Raw genomic sequence first — 18,387 nt, 5'->3', positions numbered from 1 at the left:
GGGGCGAAAATGACCAATTTCAATTTAACTTATTATTTGTTGTTCTCAATGGAACTGCAGAGCAACTTCCGGTTTATGACATCACAGTGGAAGACAAGCCACTCTGTTTGCCTATTGGTCAACTTCCTCCAAAACAAACCAATCAGCTTCAAGAACACGGGCGGACCTTTAGCAACCGCCAATTAACACCAGAGGAAGAAGCGTGTGGGCGGGACTTTGTCGCGAATAACAGGAAGTAGCAACTCAACAGGAATTAGTTTTCTGGAAACTTTTACCGTCAAACGCAAACAAAGGCTTGAATCTAAAAGACTAAACTTCTGTGTAGGAAGTGAGTTCACTTGTCGGACTCGAGTTTCATCATCCGGTGTTAGACACTGAGAGACTCGACGCTTCCGGGTCCGAGGGTCATCGTCTGTGTTTGTTGACATGGAGTCAAACAGCTGAGCAGCTAGCAGTTAGCATCCTAGCTCAGTGGAACCGACTCACACGAGCTGTCACATCGTCTCCATGAATGAAACTTAACCCTAGAGGACGAGGTAACACACTCTCTCTAACAGGGAAGCGGTGGTTCTAGGTCCCGGTGGATCTGCTGGAAGTGTGACTGTGATGCTAAGCTAGCGAGCAGCGCTAGCAGGGTCCTTCCAGACCAGCGAAGAAGAAGTTGTTGTTGCAGCTGAGCCTCGGGCCAGCTTCGGAGGCCTCGATGTGCAACATCCCGTGTTCCTGCGGGAACTGGAGGAGGTGGATCCGGCCGCTGGTGGTGGTCCTGTACATCCTCCTGCTGCTGGTGGTCCTGCCACTTTGCATCTGGGAGCTGCAGAAGTCTGCGGTCAGTCTCCAGCTGTCAGTGCATGTGATGAATGCATGTGATGAATACACGTTGTTTCCTCTGCTGTCTGGGAGCCCTGTTGGATCAACAGACAGACAGACACACAGACAAACAGATATATAGATAGATACTTTACTGATACAGAGAAAGATTTACGAGGTTAAATGTAACTTAAATTGTACTTATAGACAGTTTAAGGTTCTTCCAATTTACTTGAATGAATTTATACTAATTCTGCTTCACAATTTTCAGAGGGAAGGATTTGTATTTTTCCCCACTGCATTTCTTTCCGAGGAATTCACCTACAGTACATTCCAGCCTTTAAATGACATTGAAATCTTAATGTTATTATTCATTTAGTTTGACAAACAACACAGGCTCCCATGGCAACATAACTGGGCCCTAATCTACTTTAAACACTCATTCTACCGTTGAGGCAGTAGAGTACATTCTGCTTATAACACTGTACTAATCCTTCAAATACATATTTGTTTCCAGGACATTGCACACTTATTTAAAATACAATGATCTCCACTTCCACCCATGTCGCACATATACATAGGGCTGGGGGGAAAAAACACTATAAACAACGAACATGATACAATCTTCTCCAATAACATAAGTCCAATATTTATTGATTTAATGCTTATGCATTGTGCAAGCATTGAGGAAGTATAACACATTGAAATCTGTTTGGATTTGTCATTCTCTGCTTTAAGAGAAGAGTTTAAAACCACAACATTCACTCAGGAGCAAAAACTGTCTTTATCATGACGATTATCAATATCAACTGATATGAAAACATTGAATAGAATATAACAGCCTTTATTTATCTTCTTGATATAAGTTTTGGCCGTATCTTCCAGCGCTAATATATAATCTAGATGGTCAAAGTGCTGGAGGTGCACAGCCTCACATTAACATGTTGACTGTTTCTCTCCATGTAACGGCAGGTTAGCACACACAACAAAGCATGGTTCATTGCTGGGATATTCGTCTTCATGACCATACCCATATCATTATGGGGCATTCTTCAGCATCTGGTTCACTACACTCAGCCGGAGCTTCAGAAACCTATCATCAGGTAAACATGTCGACAAGCACGTCTGCCATGATCAGAAGAAACAGCCTTTTTTTTAATGCACGTGTTTTCATGTTTTTTATAGAATATTATGGATGGTCCCAATCTACAGCCTTGACAGTGTAAGTTGTATATTTTATACTCAAATCTATTTACTAAATCACCAATCATTTCTGCTGAGACTTGACATCAAGTAGCAACACTGAGAGAATGTTGCTTTATGCAATGTGGTACTTGAAAATGTAATATTTTCACTTCTCTCCCTGTGATCATGCTCTTTCTTTCTCAGTGGCTTGCACTGAAATACCCCAGCATAGCGATCTATGTGGACACATGCAGAGAATGCTATGAGGCCTACGTCATCTACAACTTCATGACCTTCCTGCTCAACTACCTGGAAAACCAGTACCCGAGCCTGGTGCGGATGCTGGAGGTTCAGGAGCAGCAGAAACACCTGCCTCCTCTCTGCTGCTGCCCACCATGGCCGATGGGAGAGTAAGTTCTCTTTAGAATAAAAAACACTTTTACAGTGAGGATTAATTTACATAAAAATATCCATGTGGGCAAATTTTACACTAAACTGGATGCTACTTAATGTTCTCCTCTTATATTACTACCCTGTTAGACTGCTCGTAAGAAGAGATCTGACTTACCTCCAATAATATCATAATAAGATTTATCAGTTTTATTATCAATCTTTCTGCAAACCTGAGGGTATACAACATTACCTCATCAGGTATAACTTGATTCCAATGAGGTTTTGGTTTTAAAGTTCAGAAATGATGAGAGTGACTAAGACATAGGAGGTGATTATTTTCTTTCTTGTGCTGTTGTTTGTTCAACTTTGTTTCAAGGAACAGAATGTTCAAATGTTGAGATGAATGTGTTTTTTTCTTGAAGGAAACAAATCAATGAGAGTCACCAGCTTCAAATTAGCCGCAGTCTGGCAACATCAGTAATTGGTTAACGTGCCTGTGTGTAGTTCATTTTGCCTGGAGATTTGTCCTTCTCTTTATTTTACACAAGAATCAGTTTGTTTCTTAAAAACTAAAGGAGAACAAACATTTAACATTTTCTTGAAGGTCGTCAGCATTAGTCTCATCTATTAAATATATTTATAGGTTTATTTATCCCCCTGTCATTTCTTACCCTTTAGATTAGTGCGGCATTTAGTACGTGGATTTTAAAGCTCATGACTGAAAAAGTTGTTGAGGAAAATTCCACAGTTGATTGTTTAAATGTTTTCATTTCACTCATGTGTCTCAAATTTACCATATTTCTTACAACCATTCGTGTTTTGTGTATTTGATCAATAGATATTTACTAATTTCAACTTAAATCTTGTTTACCAATATCTTTCTAACTCAAGTCACATGTTTGTTCTGCAGGGTTTTACTGTTGAGATGCAAATTGGGAGTGTTACAGTACACAGTCGTAAGACCTTTCACAACAGTGATTGCCTTGTAAGTAAACTCAGATGTTCACTGCACTTAATTTAACTCTCGTAATTCAAACAAAAGTATTTTTGCTCATTTAATTTGTATTGATGTCAGTTTATTCTTCCACCCAGAATCTGTGAGCTGTGTGGAGTGTACGATGAAGGAAATTTCAGTTCCACAAATGCTTGGACGTACCTGGTCATCTTCAACAATATGTCACAGCTGGTAATAATGAAACCGTCTTTTTTACCACCGGACAAGGTGGTTGAGTTTTCACCTCTGTCCGTTTGCCGGTTGGTTTGTTTGTTGTTTGTCAGCAGGATCATGAAAAAAGTACTGATCAAATTTCCATAAAACTTGGTTGAAGAATGGGACATGGCATTTTGTTGTACATCTGGAAATAATTCACCTATTTCCTAAGCATAAACATGGATCTTTTCCCCCTCTTTTTGTTGGGCCTATTATACTTCTTATGGGACTATATAGAACCATCTATTAGGAGGCCTTATATAAGAAATGTGAGTAGTCTGATGTTTTGTCTTTCATCTCTTGATCTAGTTTGCCATGTACTGCCTGGTGCTGTTCTACAGAGCCCTGAGAGAGGAGCTGGGTCCAATCAAACCAGTGGGCAAATTCCTGTGTGTGAAAATGGTGGTGTTTGTCTCTTTCTGGTAATTACTTGTTTATCTTAAAACGTATAAAAAAAAATGTATAATTTCTTTAAACAATGCAGATTTTGTGTCAGGCCGTAATGTGACGACTTTCTATGTAAACTCTCAGGCAAGCCGTGTTCATTGCTCTGCTGGTGAAAGTGGGAATCATTTCAAAGGACCGCACATGGGAATGGAACAGTGTGGAGGCTGTCGCTACTGGATTGCAGGTGGGCAAAATCTTGTGTAGTTGAAAAAGAAGTGACCATAGTTTGTAAGGAAATAGAATAATGTGATACTTTTTTTTCTTTTCACACGAGTTGATATCCGAGTTTTGTTTTTACTCCCTAACTACAACACTACAACTGTCCTGTCTCCTTCAGGATTTCATCATATGTGTGGAGATGTTTCTGGCAGCTATTGCCCATCACTACAGCTTCACTTACAAGCCTTACATCCAGGAGGCCGAGGAGGGCTCGTGCTTTGACTCTTTCATGGCAATGTGGGACATATCTGATGTCAGAGCAGACATTTCTGAACAAGTCCGCAATGTTGGTAAGTGCCTTCTGGCTGCTCGTGTATTTTCACAGCTTTGTAAATATGTCTGGCCCTGAGAAGACTGTACAGACATTTTCTTTTGGTCGTCATTTACAGGGAGAACAGTTCTGGGTCGTCCGAGGAAGTCTTACTTCGGCGAGGCGGAGAGCGATGGCGAGCGATCTGGCTTGCTCTCGTCGGCCTCCCAAGACGCCATCACCGAGGCGGCATCCGACCCAGTGTCGCCCAACGGTCAGTACCAGGGCCTGGGGAGAACCCTCACGCCCCACTCCCGGTCGGCTCCCGCTGGGCTCAGCTCGCTCCCATGGGACGAAGGGTATGAAGCTAGACCCGAAGACACCCAGGAAGAAGACCGGACCGACCAAAGCACGGACGTGGCGGAGGGAGATCTCATTGTGATCACTTAGCCCAACATCAGAGCTGATGTCACCAACAGACTCTACCACACATGGTTGGGCAGGACCCAATTAAAGCCTTGCCATTTTCCTGCAGACATACGTTACTGATTCAACAGCAAAGGGCACATCCGCCAAATAGTTGTAGACGTTTGCCAGCAAAGGCAAAGCTAGATGGACCTATCTGCCAGTGACAGCTCGGTGAATGTTTAGATGGAGTTATGGCTTAATGATTTGTAGGTTACAAGCATTTTAGCCAGTTTGCATATTATTATGCTCATTAAGCTATGCCAGAATGGTTTTTATCCACTTTCATTGGCAAAGACTCGTTGGTCTGTTTTATCATGTGTCCCAAAGAGCCCGGTCTTGTGTTGTTGTGCTCCTTAAGGTCAGTCTACATGAAACCTCCTGAAGTCCCAGTGAAGCATGTATCTACGTGTCAGTACTTTCATGGTACAATCTCAAAATGTGAAAGAAATATGCAACTTGTAAAAGACAAATGTTACCTTCACATTATGTCTGAAGACTAAAGCACATGATGTGTACAGAGCCGTCTTTTTTTTCTTTAACTTAACCAGTTGAGGATGGAGAAGTTAAAGAAAATATTCTAAATAAATTAAGCATTACAGCATTACAGTGAAATTAAAGCAAGGGTTAGTAATCTTGGAAAAGGAAGCAGGAGCAGGCTACACATACATTCCCCTCCCGTCAAAGCTCTAAAACACGTTATCGCACAACTGCTAGAAGCAAATTTTTCCATGAGTCACTCACTAAGCTTCTGTGAGAGCACATGCAGGTCCAGATGAAATGATTAGTCGTGTTTATTATTGTCCTGCAAGGGCCATTGACACAGAGGAATGCAACAAATAAGATAAGTAGTTCAGAAACAACTTACCAACCCAATCATCCAATATTGCATCCAATCATGCTTTTGTGAAAGTATAAAGATGCTGAGCAGGTACTGAAGGTTTTGACATGAACGAAAATGATGTGTCTTGTTTCCTAAGACCTTTGCGGTGACCAGATTATAAACTCAACTGACCTGGGAGAATAATACAAAGGGTGATCACCCTCCAGTAGAATTAGTGGAATCAATGTCAAAGCACATGGAAGCTGTTTTGGTGGCTCAACACCATACTAGACACTTTATGTTGATTTTGTTTTCATTGTCTGTTGTGTGTGTCCCAGAGAGAACAGGTGAAAAGAGCAGAAGCACCAAGTTATGAAGATGCACAGTCGAGATTTAACTTTATCAGTGGGAAAAGATAAACTTGGGATTTGTAGGTTTTGAGCTTCCTACTGGAAACATGTCCTTACTGACAGTGTGACATCATAACAGTGTATTTCCTATGGGTTTTATTAGATACTAGGAGTACAGTCCAAGTATTAATACAATATACATATTCAGCATGAAACTGTACAATCAAGCACATTCTAGTAAATTCCTATCAATGCTCTACTACATAGACAGACGTCTTGTTCTATGTGCCCATGGTACTAATCGATCCACTACATTCATCTGTTAATATGTGAAGAGGTTCTCCATCCACCTTTTAGCCTTTTAACGAACTTTGCACCTAAGCCATTGATTTTACCTATAGATTCTACTTGGCGTATTTTGTGACTTACATGGATATGTGCAGGGATATTGACATGTTTGATGTACAGTGGATATCAGGTTGATCAGTCAGTAAATACATAAATGTATGATATCGGCAGTCCGTGTCCAGCTGAAACATGTTGCATTGCCTTATGTGATTTATTTCTTATTTTGTCATAAGTGTCAGGATCACATCAGAAGAATTTGTGCCACAGCTTAATTTAAACACATCTTCTGTCTCGTCAATAAATCAGATTAACTACAGTTTGCTCATGTTTTCAATTTATTAAGAAAATGTCACATTTATTGTTTCCTTTTTTTATTTATACCCACAAACAATCTTTACAAAATCAACTGAAATCAAGCGACAACTATGATATTTATATAATATACTTACAAATAGTATATTCATAAGTATAAATTATAAATGTCCTGAGACCTGGAACAATTTACAAATAAAAACAGGACTTGAATGTTCAATGCTGAACTTTCTTAATGGTTGTGATGAAGCAGCTTCGGGTCATGCAGGTTTCTACTCAATCTCAGAACAGAGACTGATATTACATTATTAATTTAAAAAAAAAACATGAAAACTGAAATCTTCTTGTCATATTAAACAATACCCAGAAGTGAATGCATAGTAATTTAATGCATTTCCCTATAGAGCTTGTGACAATGATCTAAAATGAAGCTACAACCGGGTTATTACTGAGTCTGCTCATTGACTACATGTGCTGATATGGAGATGGTGCTCTTGTGAAGCTTCACAGCCAGAAGGACCCAGTCTCCAGCCTGTACCTGCAGGGGCTGCTGCAGCACAGCGGCCGCCTGCTTCCAGTGAGAGTTCTGGCTCAGGGTGCTGATGCTGATCTCCTGGTCCATGTGGATTTGGTACCAGAAGGGAATTGCTGTTATTCTGCCGGAGGATGTAGCCTGGACCTGGACAACACGGATCAGGGCTTTAACAAGATACTTAATGGAACATAGACTAGGTCTAATACTCAATTCCAGTCACTTCTAAATCTTGTCATTTTTAAAATCAGGGGCAAGGACACCCTGAAGTACATCAAGTGTGAACATAACTAACTACTAACTAAGAGTGACTAAAAGACAGTTACAGACAATAAGTTGAAATTTCTGAAAATTCTGAAAGAGAAGACTTCGTGCCTTGAAGAGAGTCTCTGACCCAAAGCTTGAACATTTTAACATTTATTTCTTAATTTAGTGATTTCTTTAAACTGCAGCGCCTAGGCCAATATAAAAAAAATTTTCTTGGCTGAATTCAGTCAAGAATAAAACAAGTTTGTGTTCTTAGTTGTGACTCATTAATTTCAGTTTTCTGGTGCTGAATGTTCATGTAAGCAGCTCTGGGATGTGTTTTTTTTACTAAACTTGTCGAGTCACTGCGTGAGTTCAAGCTTCAGCAGCTCTACACTGTTTCCACCAGAGCTCTACTTCACAGGCGACATCTTAATTATACTAATTTCACCCTGGTCCGATGCAGGCCTTACCTTGACTTCCCTGTTGGAGTAGTTTGCATTGGCGTCCATGAGGTCCAGAACAAAGAGCTCCACGGACTCACTGAGATGTCTGCACTCCAGAGTGGAAAAATCCAGGAACACGTGGACTGGGACCTAAAGTACATGAGACATTACAACAATGTTAGAAGGTTCTTTGCAGCAAACTAATACAAATTGACTTATATGACCATTTCAGCCATAAAGTGTAAAATATCAAGCCTCAATTACATTTCTTTGTCAATAGTTTGCTCCCAAACATTGGTATCTGTATCCACCAATCAAATCTATATTGGTCGGGCTCTAGAAAACCATATTTTCTCTCTTAAAACTCATAGAACAGATAGCTATTTAAAAAAGAACAAAAAAGGCAGAGGAACACTTGAATGTATACAAGGTGCAGAAGCTAAATCACAATTGATGTAGGCTCTTTTTCTCACAAGCCAGCATTCATCCACATTAGCTCTTAATTGCTAGTGTCAGTGGCTAATCACTCGATGGTTGATTGATGCTGAGAAACGAATCTTCCACCTCAAACTCCCCCGAACTTGACTAAAGAGGCCGTGGCTGCAGGGCACCAGACGTAAAACGCAGAGGAAGGAATCAAAGTGGCGGCACAGAAAGGTGTCACGGTTTCCTTCACTGCAGAACAAAAGAATCTTTTCTCCTCCCTGTCACAGTTGTGTAGACCTCGGCGCCTGCTTTCTGATGTGCTTGATGTAATGTGTACTGATGGATTCAGGTAGGAATGTCTCGTGCAGAGCCGTGTGTTGTGTGTTGTGTGACAGTTGTGCTAGAAAAGGTCTCTCCACAGAGGGCTTCAAAGACAACATCTGTTAAAGCAAACGACCATCCCGCGTGGGGCCTGAGAAATTAGATCACAAACACGATACTGGGAAAAAAAATAAAAGACAACAACTAACAGACCAAATAATAAAGGAAGAGAATTCAAAGGGATTTTTGCAGCTTCTGTAAACCAGCTTGGGAAACACACATCAAACAACAGTAAACTCGGGCCTGGACCTCGGTGAATACCTTGTTCCACTCAACACAACCTGTACAAGGTGGAAAACAAAGCAACTGGAATCAGAGTCCGTCTGATCATCTCAAGTCAAATCAAGTCAAATACAACCTGAGATTCTTATCGACACTTTTATTGCATCGCGCCGCGTGTCAATCATATTTAACAAACACCTCGGGCTACACATTTGCACCTAATCCACGGAATTTGAAAGTGAATGATGCAAGCGCACAAACACAGCGTAGTCTATGTGAAGAATGTCAATATTGACGGTTGCATCAGGAGCGCGAGATTGACGGTTGCATCAGGAACATGAGACGGAATACGAGAGACGAGTGGCCCGAGATGTTACAATGGGAAGATTTTCAAACTTGTGTTCTGAAGACTGGAGAAGTTTCGGCTCAACAATAACCGTGTAAGGGCGCAATGCCATTCTCTTTCAATTAGACGAGACGTCTCCAAATACAAGATCCCACTTAAAGTCACTATTTAATATTGGATTATATTTTGTTACTGAAATAATAATAAAAAGTCCAACTCCAAGGTGTAAGCCGTATGAGCCCTCTGTTTGTTTAGTTCTATAAGTATATTGAAATGCCTTCTACAGTCAAAATCTTAACATTTTGTTAATATTCATATTTTATAAATTTCAACAAAGTCAAAACTGTATGCATATTAATTAAATAGTAATAAAGTAGATATACAATAGTCCGACTGATGACATTGATGACAGTGACACCACTATATCAGCAAATGTTGTACTTTTTACATCGATCTAACAATTTTAGTTTTGATTTCCCATTAATTAGGTGAATACATTTATTATATTTGAACATCAATATCATCCAACTCTGCCAGTTGAGACCAGACTTGACACTGATTGGTTAGTTAGATTCAAAGTCATCACTACAGAGGTCAGAAGATTAAAAAAACAGCACTTTTATTGGATGAAACCGGTAAACATGTTTACTGACCACATTTTTTATAAGTTATAGCAGATGCGGTCGGTATGGCATCGATGTTCATCTTTCATTTTGCAAACCAGCCGTCCACTAGCAAGGATTTTACATACCAGTCAGTGTTGTTACTGTTTGCATGTGTATTGGCTGAACTTAAATCAACAAAGTATCTTGTGTTATCATATATCAGTACCATAAATAAGCTAACCTGGATACACAGCAGCTTACTGTGCATTGGTAAACTTACAGTGAACTGGTTGATGAAAGGAGCGATGTTGAATCCCAGTGTCGGCTCCTGACCCTGGACGGCGCTCTCCAGCAGCAACATGTCCGACTCCACCAACATCCCATACACCTTGATCCTCTGTGGGAAGATGTGTCCTCCTTCCTCCAGCAGACACCTGGTGCAGTGCATCACATGGTTAAGTGTCTTAAAACAGTATCCATAAATATACAAAACTACCATAAATGTAATAACCAAAAACACAACCAAATGTTTGCCACTTCCTCTTACCTGGCCAGTGACGCTTTCTCCATCAGCTTCTGTCGGATCAGACCACAGGTTTCCACACAGTCCAGGATGATGGCCGTCCACAGCTTCTCCCTGGACGGCCTCTTCAGCATCCCGTGCTCGTCGTCCACGTTGTTGAGCCAGAACTCCAGATGCTTTTCTGGGATGTTATTGGCGTGAGCCAGTCTCATGAGCACTTCCTGTTGCTTCTTCTTCTCCACGGAGCTGTAGGCCTTCACGTGACCGTGACTGGCGGCGATGAAGGAGAGTAAGGAGAAGCCCTCCGACACGTCCAGCACGTACAGCAGGTCACTAGAGTCTGTGGGTGGAGCCGGGTCAGCCTGGCCCGACTGAAGGTTTGGGCATTTCATCTTCAGCCGAGAAACGAGCTTATCAAACGCAGTGGAAAACTTGTGATGGTAATCCTCATTGTTCACCAGGGCCATTTCTGCACATTCCAGCATGCAGAAGTCTTTAGGGGGATCCTGGCCAGTTTGAAGGCACGCTAATGCGCTGCAGAGTTCGGCTTCAGGGTTCGGGACTGAAACGGGATTCCCAGAGAGCTTCGAGTCGTGACGCTTGTCCAGACGAATTTCGTGGTCGTCTCTCAGCACGGCGACGCTGCAGAGCCTCAGGTAGGCGTCTCGGCAGGAGACCTCAACAATCAGCTTGTCTCCGGGTTTCAGGACAAAACCTGAAGAAACAATAAAGAAAACAATTGACCAAACCTGATTTTAATGGAACAATGTAAGATGTGGAATTTAAATCAAATCGTTTCTTGGTCCAGTAAAAAGACACATGCCCACAGCAGCAACTCTAAATACTGTCAAGTGCTGAAAGTTGTAGAATATTTGGTCAGATTTATAGTAATTTTATCATTCAAATAGAGTTATTAAAATAGTTTGTTTGTTTGTTTATTAAATTGTTGTTGTATTACTGGATATAAAGTTTGTTTTGGTGTAAATACATTATATCATGTATTGTATCTGCACATGCGTCGAAATATTTCAAATATCAAACCCTGGAGTTTTGTGGATGAAATGAATGGGTTTAAACCTGCTGTACAGAAATAGAATATAAACAATAAAAACTCACGATAATATCAATAGTTATTCATAATGTAACATTTGGAGTTTTAAACTCTATGAAAGAAGAATCCCTCATAACATTTTTAGATTGTTGTAGAAATAGAGTGAGGAGGCAGGGGGAAAGGAAAATACAGAAAGCAAAGAGGAGAGGAAGGGAGAGCAAACCCAACAGAGAAATGAGATTCAGGGGACTGGGGAGAAGAGGGAGGGGGTAGGGGGGGTGCAGAAAGGATTCCTACAGGAATAACATCTGTTCATGTCTTCATGTCAGCGCGCCGCTCGTCAGAGGCATTTGGGAGAAATGCATATTTATTGCCTATAAGAATTTCATGAACACTAAAGAGTGTCACAGGCGATCACGGCACACACGTCACCGCGGCCGGGAAGCGGATGTTGGTGATCACCAGGAAAGGTGGCGGCTCCCTCGACGCTGCCCGAGCCAATTAGCAGCGCGGGGGAAATGCTGCCGAGCTCTGTCTGCGAGATGATGCACCGCGTTGCCAACTGGAACATGTCACCTCGTGTCAGCAGGTATTACGCTCACATAAGCCTGGCTCTTACAGCAGAGCAAAGAGTTGGGAGAGCTCTTTAGGAAATTTGGCAACTTTAATTTGATATAATTAAAACAATTGAAGAATGCTGAAGGCTTTCAATTTTAAGTTCCCAACGACTACATCTGCCATCTGGTTTCATGCACCACATGCTTGAAATCATTACCAGGTCTTGTCTTGTTAAAAAGATTACATTACATTAAACATGCTTTTTATTTTGAATGATTCACTTTTGCCATTGATTCCTGTATGTTTATATTTCTGTTCTGTTTTTAATCTGTTTGCTGTGTATTAGTATGTTTTTTTTATTTGTCCCTGTTTGTATTTATATTTGAAACTATTATTTCACTGTTGCCCATTTTGACCAGGATTCCCTGAGTGGGACCTTCCTGTCAAATTAAATATAAATAAAAAATATGTATATTTACTTTGGTGATAAATTATAGCTTTTTTTAAAAAAATCTATAGTAAATATTATAGTAAGATAAATATAGTAAAGTCAATATAATCATATGGTATATCAATATAGTAAGTACAGTAAACTATATAGTAAATAATATCTTTATTGCCATAGTTCATTAAAAAATGTTATACTAATTTGAAAAATGTATTTATAATTTCATATACATTATTTTAATTGGGTTTTAATTTTAAAATCTAGGTAAATGTAATGTAGTTTTTATAATGTCATATTTTATCAGAATTTCAAGAAGCTACATTTGTATGTGCTATCGTGGTCAGGTTTACAGTAAACAATTCTCAGAAAATAGTAAATGTAGTAATGATTTATCGGGCTACAATATAACCTCAGAGTATCTGTCATTACTGACATGTCAGGTTTAAAAGGTAAAGAATCCAGGATATGACAAACACTGCCCTCATCTGATACAACATGGAAGTGCATGACAGACGAAGGGAAGAGGGAATACAGGCAGGCTGATATAAACAAGCTTGGTTTTTAAACTAAAATCTGACAAGCCAGAAGTTTGAAACTATTATCTGTATATATAAATACAATTGTAAATGTGGACTCTTGTGTCTCTATTGGTGCAACTTGGTGTATCTTACCCGTGGTGCTGTGGAAAGGATAGATGGCCTGTTCCCAGCAGGTATCCTCCTGAGGCCCAGTAGACAGACTGCTCTCCTCATCCAGGTGAAGCTGGAACCACACGGCCAGAGCATCCAGCTCCCCCTCCCTGATGACGGGCAGGTAGAGCTCCTGAACCTCCCTGGAGCTCAGGCCCTCCAGGTCCTACAGGTCACCATCATACAGCAGCACAGCAAAGTTACAGACACATTAACAAATCAGGTTGTTTACACTTTATGCTTACAACAATCTTACATATTTATGGAAATAATATTTAACATATCTGTCCAGCCTGATAAGACCAATATGTTTTTGGTGTGTAACAGAGACCAAAAGCTAACACAGTCAAATCTGACCTCACTGGCTCTTTGTAAATCATCCAAACTACATCAAAACAACAAGAAAATAAATAGTAATGGGAAGGTGTGAAAATGTCAGGCTACCTAACATTTTATAAAACTAGATTAAATTAAAGCTGGGTTTATCTAATTCACCAGGCCTCTCTGCTAAACTGAGTTTGTGTCACAGACTGAGGACTGCTTCACAGCTCTGTAATGAGGCTACATTTGCCTGCAAATCCACTCTTCACGTGAAGGAACAAATCATCCTGCAGGTACCTGCCTACCAGACAAATGCAATGCTTCCAATCCACCAGATGTGAACTGGGAGTTCATTAATCAGATTATCCGTGCAGGCTCCCAGCTGAATAATAAGAGGCCATTTGTTTGCAATATTTCAGTCTGTGAGGAAGTTGGTTTATTAGTTTCATGGGACTAACAGACATGTGGTCAGAACAATAAATATTTCTCTCATTATACCATTATTCTATTTGACACCAGCCATCAAGTACACAGGGAATAAAGTCAAAACTTATCAAATTGATAGAACACACATTCAGACAGAGCCCACACAAATTTTGCTCACCTGCACATTATTGAAATCGATGTTGAAGGCTGTGAAAGGCTCTGTGAGAGACTTGTATCCTCCTGGCAGGCGGCTCAGTCTCTCTGTGGTGTACGGCTCCATGGAGTCGTCTGGTTCAGTGCTGCAGCTCACTGGACTCCGCAGCTGCCCGGCTGCAGCCATGGACAGACCTCCCACCTCAGACACACACTGCCTGTACACAGACAAACAATTTCATATGAGGGTCAGACAACTTGTACTGATGCTTCAAAATAACTGATCAGGAAAACACGTCTTATCTAACACAGAATACAGAGATGGAGGCTTACCTGTGATGCCGGCGGATCTCATTGCTCTCGACAGCCATACCAAACACAGTGGCTCCAGCAGGGATGACACGTCCGGTCGCAGACTGTTCCCTGAATTCATTCTCACCTCTCTTTAGGGAAAGATATAAATAATTTGAATGATTAAGCACATTAGGCCTCTTTAATGGCACCAATGCAACATGCATGTTAACTGACCACTGGAAGGTTTCGGGTTAGAACCTAATGCAAGCACATTATTGTTTGCAGTTACTGCAATAACTATATGTGTTGAAAGAAATGAAACGTCACAACTGCTGGACACAGAAAGGTGAAACGACCTCTAAACCTATATGTTGTCAGAGGTTGAATATTGCCAAAATAAAAACTGAACCAACATCATATCACAACATCCATTTCCTCTCAACGTGCCATGAATATTGGACTGAATTTCTATCACTTAATTCAGTGGAAATATATCTGTACGGTTGCATATGTAAGTACTTTATAACATGATTAGGGTATAACTTTATAATGACTTACTATATAACAGTATGAGTCACAAGAGATGTTATATAATATATTTATCAAGCTTCACAATAACCTTTTCAGTATTTCCATGACCATGAGAGGTCTGTGCGTCAGTGACAAAGAGCAGTAGATTTTGAATGCCAAATGTTCGTATTGCACTGAGGCACCTGGAGGCTAAAGCTCTGCATTTGTGCTGAATCACTGAAGTTACCTTTGGAGGCAGCAGGAGGTGGTGCCAGGCATGAATGAGACTCTCTATGATGCCCTCTCCGAACAACCCTGCATCCACTGTCTCCGTCACCACCAAGGACACTCTGAGAAAAACAAAAAACAAACAAACACACGAGTATAAATTTCACATCAGCTCGAACGAAGATGGAGATGCGGAGTCTGTGAGATCAAATCCAAACTGCACCTGTGTGGGATGTCCTTTGGCACTTCCATCTCCAGAGATTTCATGTGAAGGATCTTGATGCTGCCTTCCATTCCATTGGCAGTCACCACCTCACAGGCCAGTTCGTACATCGTCTTCGACAGCTCGCAGGCGTACACCTCGGCAGCCCCGGCCTTCTTAGCACACATACTTTACAGAGAGGACAGGAAATCAGAACAAGAACATTTGTACGTTAAAACACAGGTTATAATTCACCACAAAAAAGTTTCCAAATTCTCGTAGAACATTTCTCACCCAAGGATCCCAGTGCCAGTACCTATGTCCAGCACAGTGTGGCAGCCGTTCTGAACCGCCTTCTGAATGGCTTGCTGGTATTTCTGGTTCCTCCGGTGGTCATTGAGCATTAAGAAATGCCAGCGCTCCACCAGCCAGTTGGCAACACGGTAGAAGTTCTCCCTGGCTTCTGGGTAATCCGGTCTCAGCTTTAAGGCTTTGTGGAAGTGACCTGCAGCTTCGTCTCTAAATCCCATCCTGGATGATCAAAGAGGAGCCAAAATAAAGACCAAAAACCATGGGCAGATGCTTTATCTTACTAACGTCAAAACTAAATTACGCCCTGGAATAACAGGAGTATTGAGGTGTTGGGAATAACGTGTAAACATTAACGTTCCCACAGTGCAGGAGCCCACCTGAACAGCTGTTCACCCATGCTGTTGAGGATGACCTCGTCCGCAGGGAAAAGCTCCAGTGCTTGTTCGTAACAGTCAAAAAGTTCCTGGATACGTCCCACAGAGTCCAGCTCCTCTGCCCATTTGAACAGAGTGAACCTGAAGGACTCCTGGAAGAGAGATGTCACCAAAGTTTTAGTTACGCAGTAAAAATCCAAAAACTATATCTTAAAATCACTATGAGCTATACGCACTATATTTCCCTGCATTTCCTGCTCTGCATTTCATTTCAGTGTCTCAGTTCTCTGTGTTTAAATGTATCCACAATATTGTCCCCTTAAATAAATAAAAGTACACTATGGCAATTCTCTGCAGTTTACATAATATAAAATGATCATTAATTGACTCCACATCTGTTACTCCGGATGAAAAATCGTGATCGTGAATTACTGTCTATTATAGAGAAAGAAGTGAAGGAAAGAACAAGCAATCGACTGTGCGATTGTGGTTTTGTGTTATCAGTGCAGTGAGTGTGTACACAGACTGGGTTTCTGAGTAAAGCAAACAGTAATCACCTTTGCAATGTCCTTAAACAAGGGTGCGAGGTTGAGGACCAGGAGGTAGTGAACAAACGCGGTTCCATAGTCCTGGTTGAACAGGCACTGCTGGGCACTTTCCAGGGAGCTCGAGACCAGCTCGTTCCTGGCCGGGTCCTCTCTGCGCCGCCTCCTGGGCCTCCTGCTGTGCCTTGGCCTTGCACTGGCATTAGGCATCCCTTGAGAAAATACACACAATGAGTAAAGCTTGAGACGTCTAATAAGAAGTGAGAATGACTAATGAAGCCAGGACTTAAAGTGTCTACACGGAGCTTTAGCAACTAGTCTGTCAGCATAAAAAACTGCAAGTCAGAGTTCTTCTTAAGCAAAACTTCCAGAAATGAAAAGTTCCAGCTTCTCAAAGAGGCAATTTCTCTGTTTTTTCTTGGCTTAACATTATGGGAAATTTGATAAGATATCTTGGGACTCTTTTTTCAGACTAAACTATTTACTGACAGAGAAAATAGTCCAAGGAGTTATTAGATAAGAAAATGATCATTGGACACAGCCCTTGTACCATTAAAAATATTCTACTGTTCAGCTCATAACCATGAAAGGTAGTTTCTTCTGGGAGGAAAAAAAACAAAAAAAAAAACAGATAATAAAATACACGAATGCGTTCAGGAATAATATTTGTTTTTTAAATTGAGAGATATGGGGACAAACCTTGTATTTCTCACTCAATGGTTTAAGATAACAGATACGAAACTTTGACATAAAAATTCACAATTCTAAGACATAAAGTCAGACTTATAAAACTACAATTATGTACATATTTTTGTAAATTAAAAAATGCATTATTATTATTATCATATGAGATTTCCAGAAAAACATAATTATGATAATAATTGGGAATGGCAAACTTTGATAAGTCAAAATAATGATAAAAATAGCATCAACATTAGCACCTTACAACGTCAGTAAAAAAAAGTTAATTTAAAAAATAAATAAAACCACAACAGACACACACTGAGAGCTGCTCGTTTCTTCACAGACACGACTTGCACATAGACTTACTGGGAGAGGTGTCAGACCACAGGCTGCAGACTGGGAGATGAAGACCAGTTTGTTTTCTATTTCATCTATTTACGTGTTTATCCCGCGAACACACACAGACGTTAACGTTGCTCTTCTGCTGTTAGCATCGCACCGAGCGGTTCTTCCTCCAGCAGCAGGATGCTAACAGTTAGCTCACATGCTAATAACAACAACACACAAAAAGCTAAGATAACTCAGCTGCGGGTCACGAAACCGACATTTCTGATTTATATCCACGTCGCATCCACACGCTGGTTGTTTTAAAACCTCCACAAATCACATCTGTGCTGAGGATGAAGCTGCAGCAGCTACCGTTCAACCAGAGGCGAGTCCGTGCGGTTAAACTTTCCGACACGAACATGGAGCGAGTAACAAGGTTCCGCCCCTCGGGTCGTGAGGAAACATTCATCTACAGGTGATCAGGTTGTAAATTGAAAAATGTCACATTAAAAGTATTCGACTGATGTTGTCTGATCTCTATATACAAAGGGGTTTATCAGAGTATCTGGTGGGAACAATATAGTTGATGTAAACTACAGTATCTATGTGAACTGTCTCTTTTACTACATTTGCATGATCTCCTGATGTTAAATAATATTTTTCCATTTCCATTAACTGAGCTGAGCTGAACCTGGAACGGTGGCCAACACTCATGGATATATTACA

At 40.8% G+C, this 18,387-nt stretch overlaps 2 protein-coding genes across 2 annotated transcripts; one reads left to right on the top strand and one right to left on the bottom strand.

Annotated features, from left to right (window-relative positions):
• The first annotated feature begins 228 nt into the window (after positions 1-228).
• tmem184c (transmembrane protein 184C) lies at positions 229-6,816 on the top strand. Its single transcript, XM_061085957.1, has 10 exons — positions 229-829; positions 1,783-1,913; positions 1,996-2,032; positions 2,200-2,405; positions 3,299-3,373; positions 3,481-3,574; positions 3,908-4,020; positions 4,130-4,229; positions 4,383-4,554; positions 4,654-6,816. Exons 1-10 carry the CDS (start codon positions 704-706, stop codon positions 4,962-4,964), a joined length of 1,365 nt encoding a protein of 454 aa, XP_060941940.1. The 5' UTR covers positions 229-703; the 3' UTR covers positions 4,965-6,816.
• A 71-nt stretch (positions 6,817-6,887) lies between these two features.
• Positions 6,888-18,028, bottom strand: prmt9 (protein arginine methyltransferase 9). The gene is made up of 13 exons (XM_061085946.1): positions 17,701-18,028; positions 16,663-16,862; positions 16,109-16,257; positions 15,714-15,950; positions 15,441-15,608; positions 15,237-15,339; positions 14,519-14,628; positions 14,211-14,403; positions 13,268-13,451; positions 10,564-11,254; positions 10,297-10,450; positions 8,064-8,186; positions 6,888-7,491 (listed from the first exon to the last, which is right to left on the bottom strand). The coding sequence occupies exons 2-13, from the start codon at positions 16,858-16,860 to the stop codon at positions 7,258-7,260; spliced, it is 2,544 nt and encodes an 847-aa protein (XP_060941929.1). The 5' UTR covers positions 16,861-16,862; positions 17,701-18,028; the 3' UTR covers positions 6,888-7,257.
• Positions 18,029-18,387: the final 359 nt, after the last annotated feature.

Source organism: Limanda limanda, chromosome 2 (assembly GCF_963576545.1).
Source record: "Limanda limanda chromosome 2, fLimLim1.1, whole genome shotgun sequence".
NCBI lineage: Eukaryota > Metazoa > Chordata > Actinopteri > Pleuronectiformes > Pleuronectidae > Limanda > Limanda limanda.
The sequence above is the reverse complement of the archived record's forward strand: the minus strand, read 5'-3'. Positions and strand labels throughout refer to the sequence as shown.

What these genes read in the sequence shown, in the direction of transcription:
- tmem184c (XM_061085957.1), top strand. Translation starts at nt 704, where the DNA reads ATGTGCAACATCCCGTGTTCCTGCGGGAACTGGAGGAGGTGGATCCGG. An exon ending in CTTCAGAAACCTATCATCAG is followed by an intron (nt 1,914 to 1,995) that starts GTAAACATGTCG and finishes TGTTTTTTATAG; the next exon opens with AATATTATGGATGGTCCCAA. An exon ending in GTGGTGTTTGTCTCTTTCTG is followed by an intron (nt 4,021 to 4,129) that starts GTAATTACTTGT and finishes GTAAACTCTCAG; the next exon opens with GCAAGCCGTGTTCATTGCTC.
- prmt9 (XM_061085946.1), bottom strand. Translation starts at nt 16,860, where the DNA reads ATGCCTAATGCCAGTGCAAGGCCAAGGCACAGCAGGAGGCCCAGGAGG. An exon ending in TGTTTAAGGACATTGCAAAG is followed by an intron (nt 16,258 to 16,662) that starts GTGATTACTGTT and finishes TCTCTCTTCCAG; the next exon opens with GAGTCCTTCAGGTTCACTCT. An exon ending in GAGAAAGCGTCACTGGCCAG is followed by an intron (nt 10,451 to 10,563) that starts GTAAGAGGAAGT and finishes GCACTGCACCAG; the next exon opens with GTGTCTGCTGGAGGAAGGAG.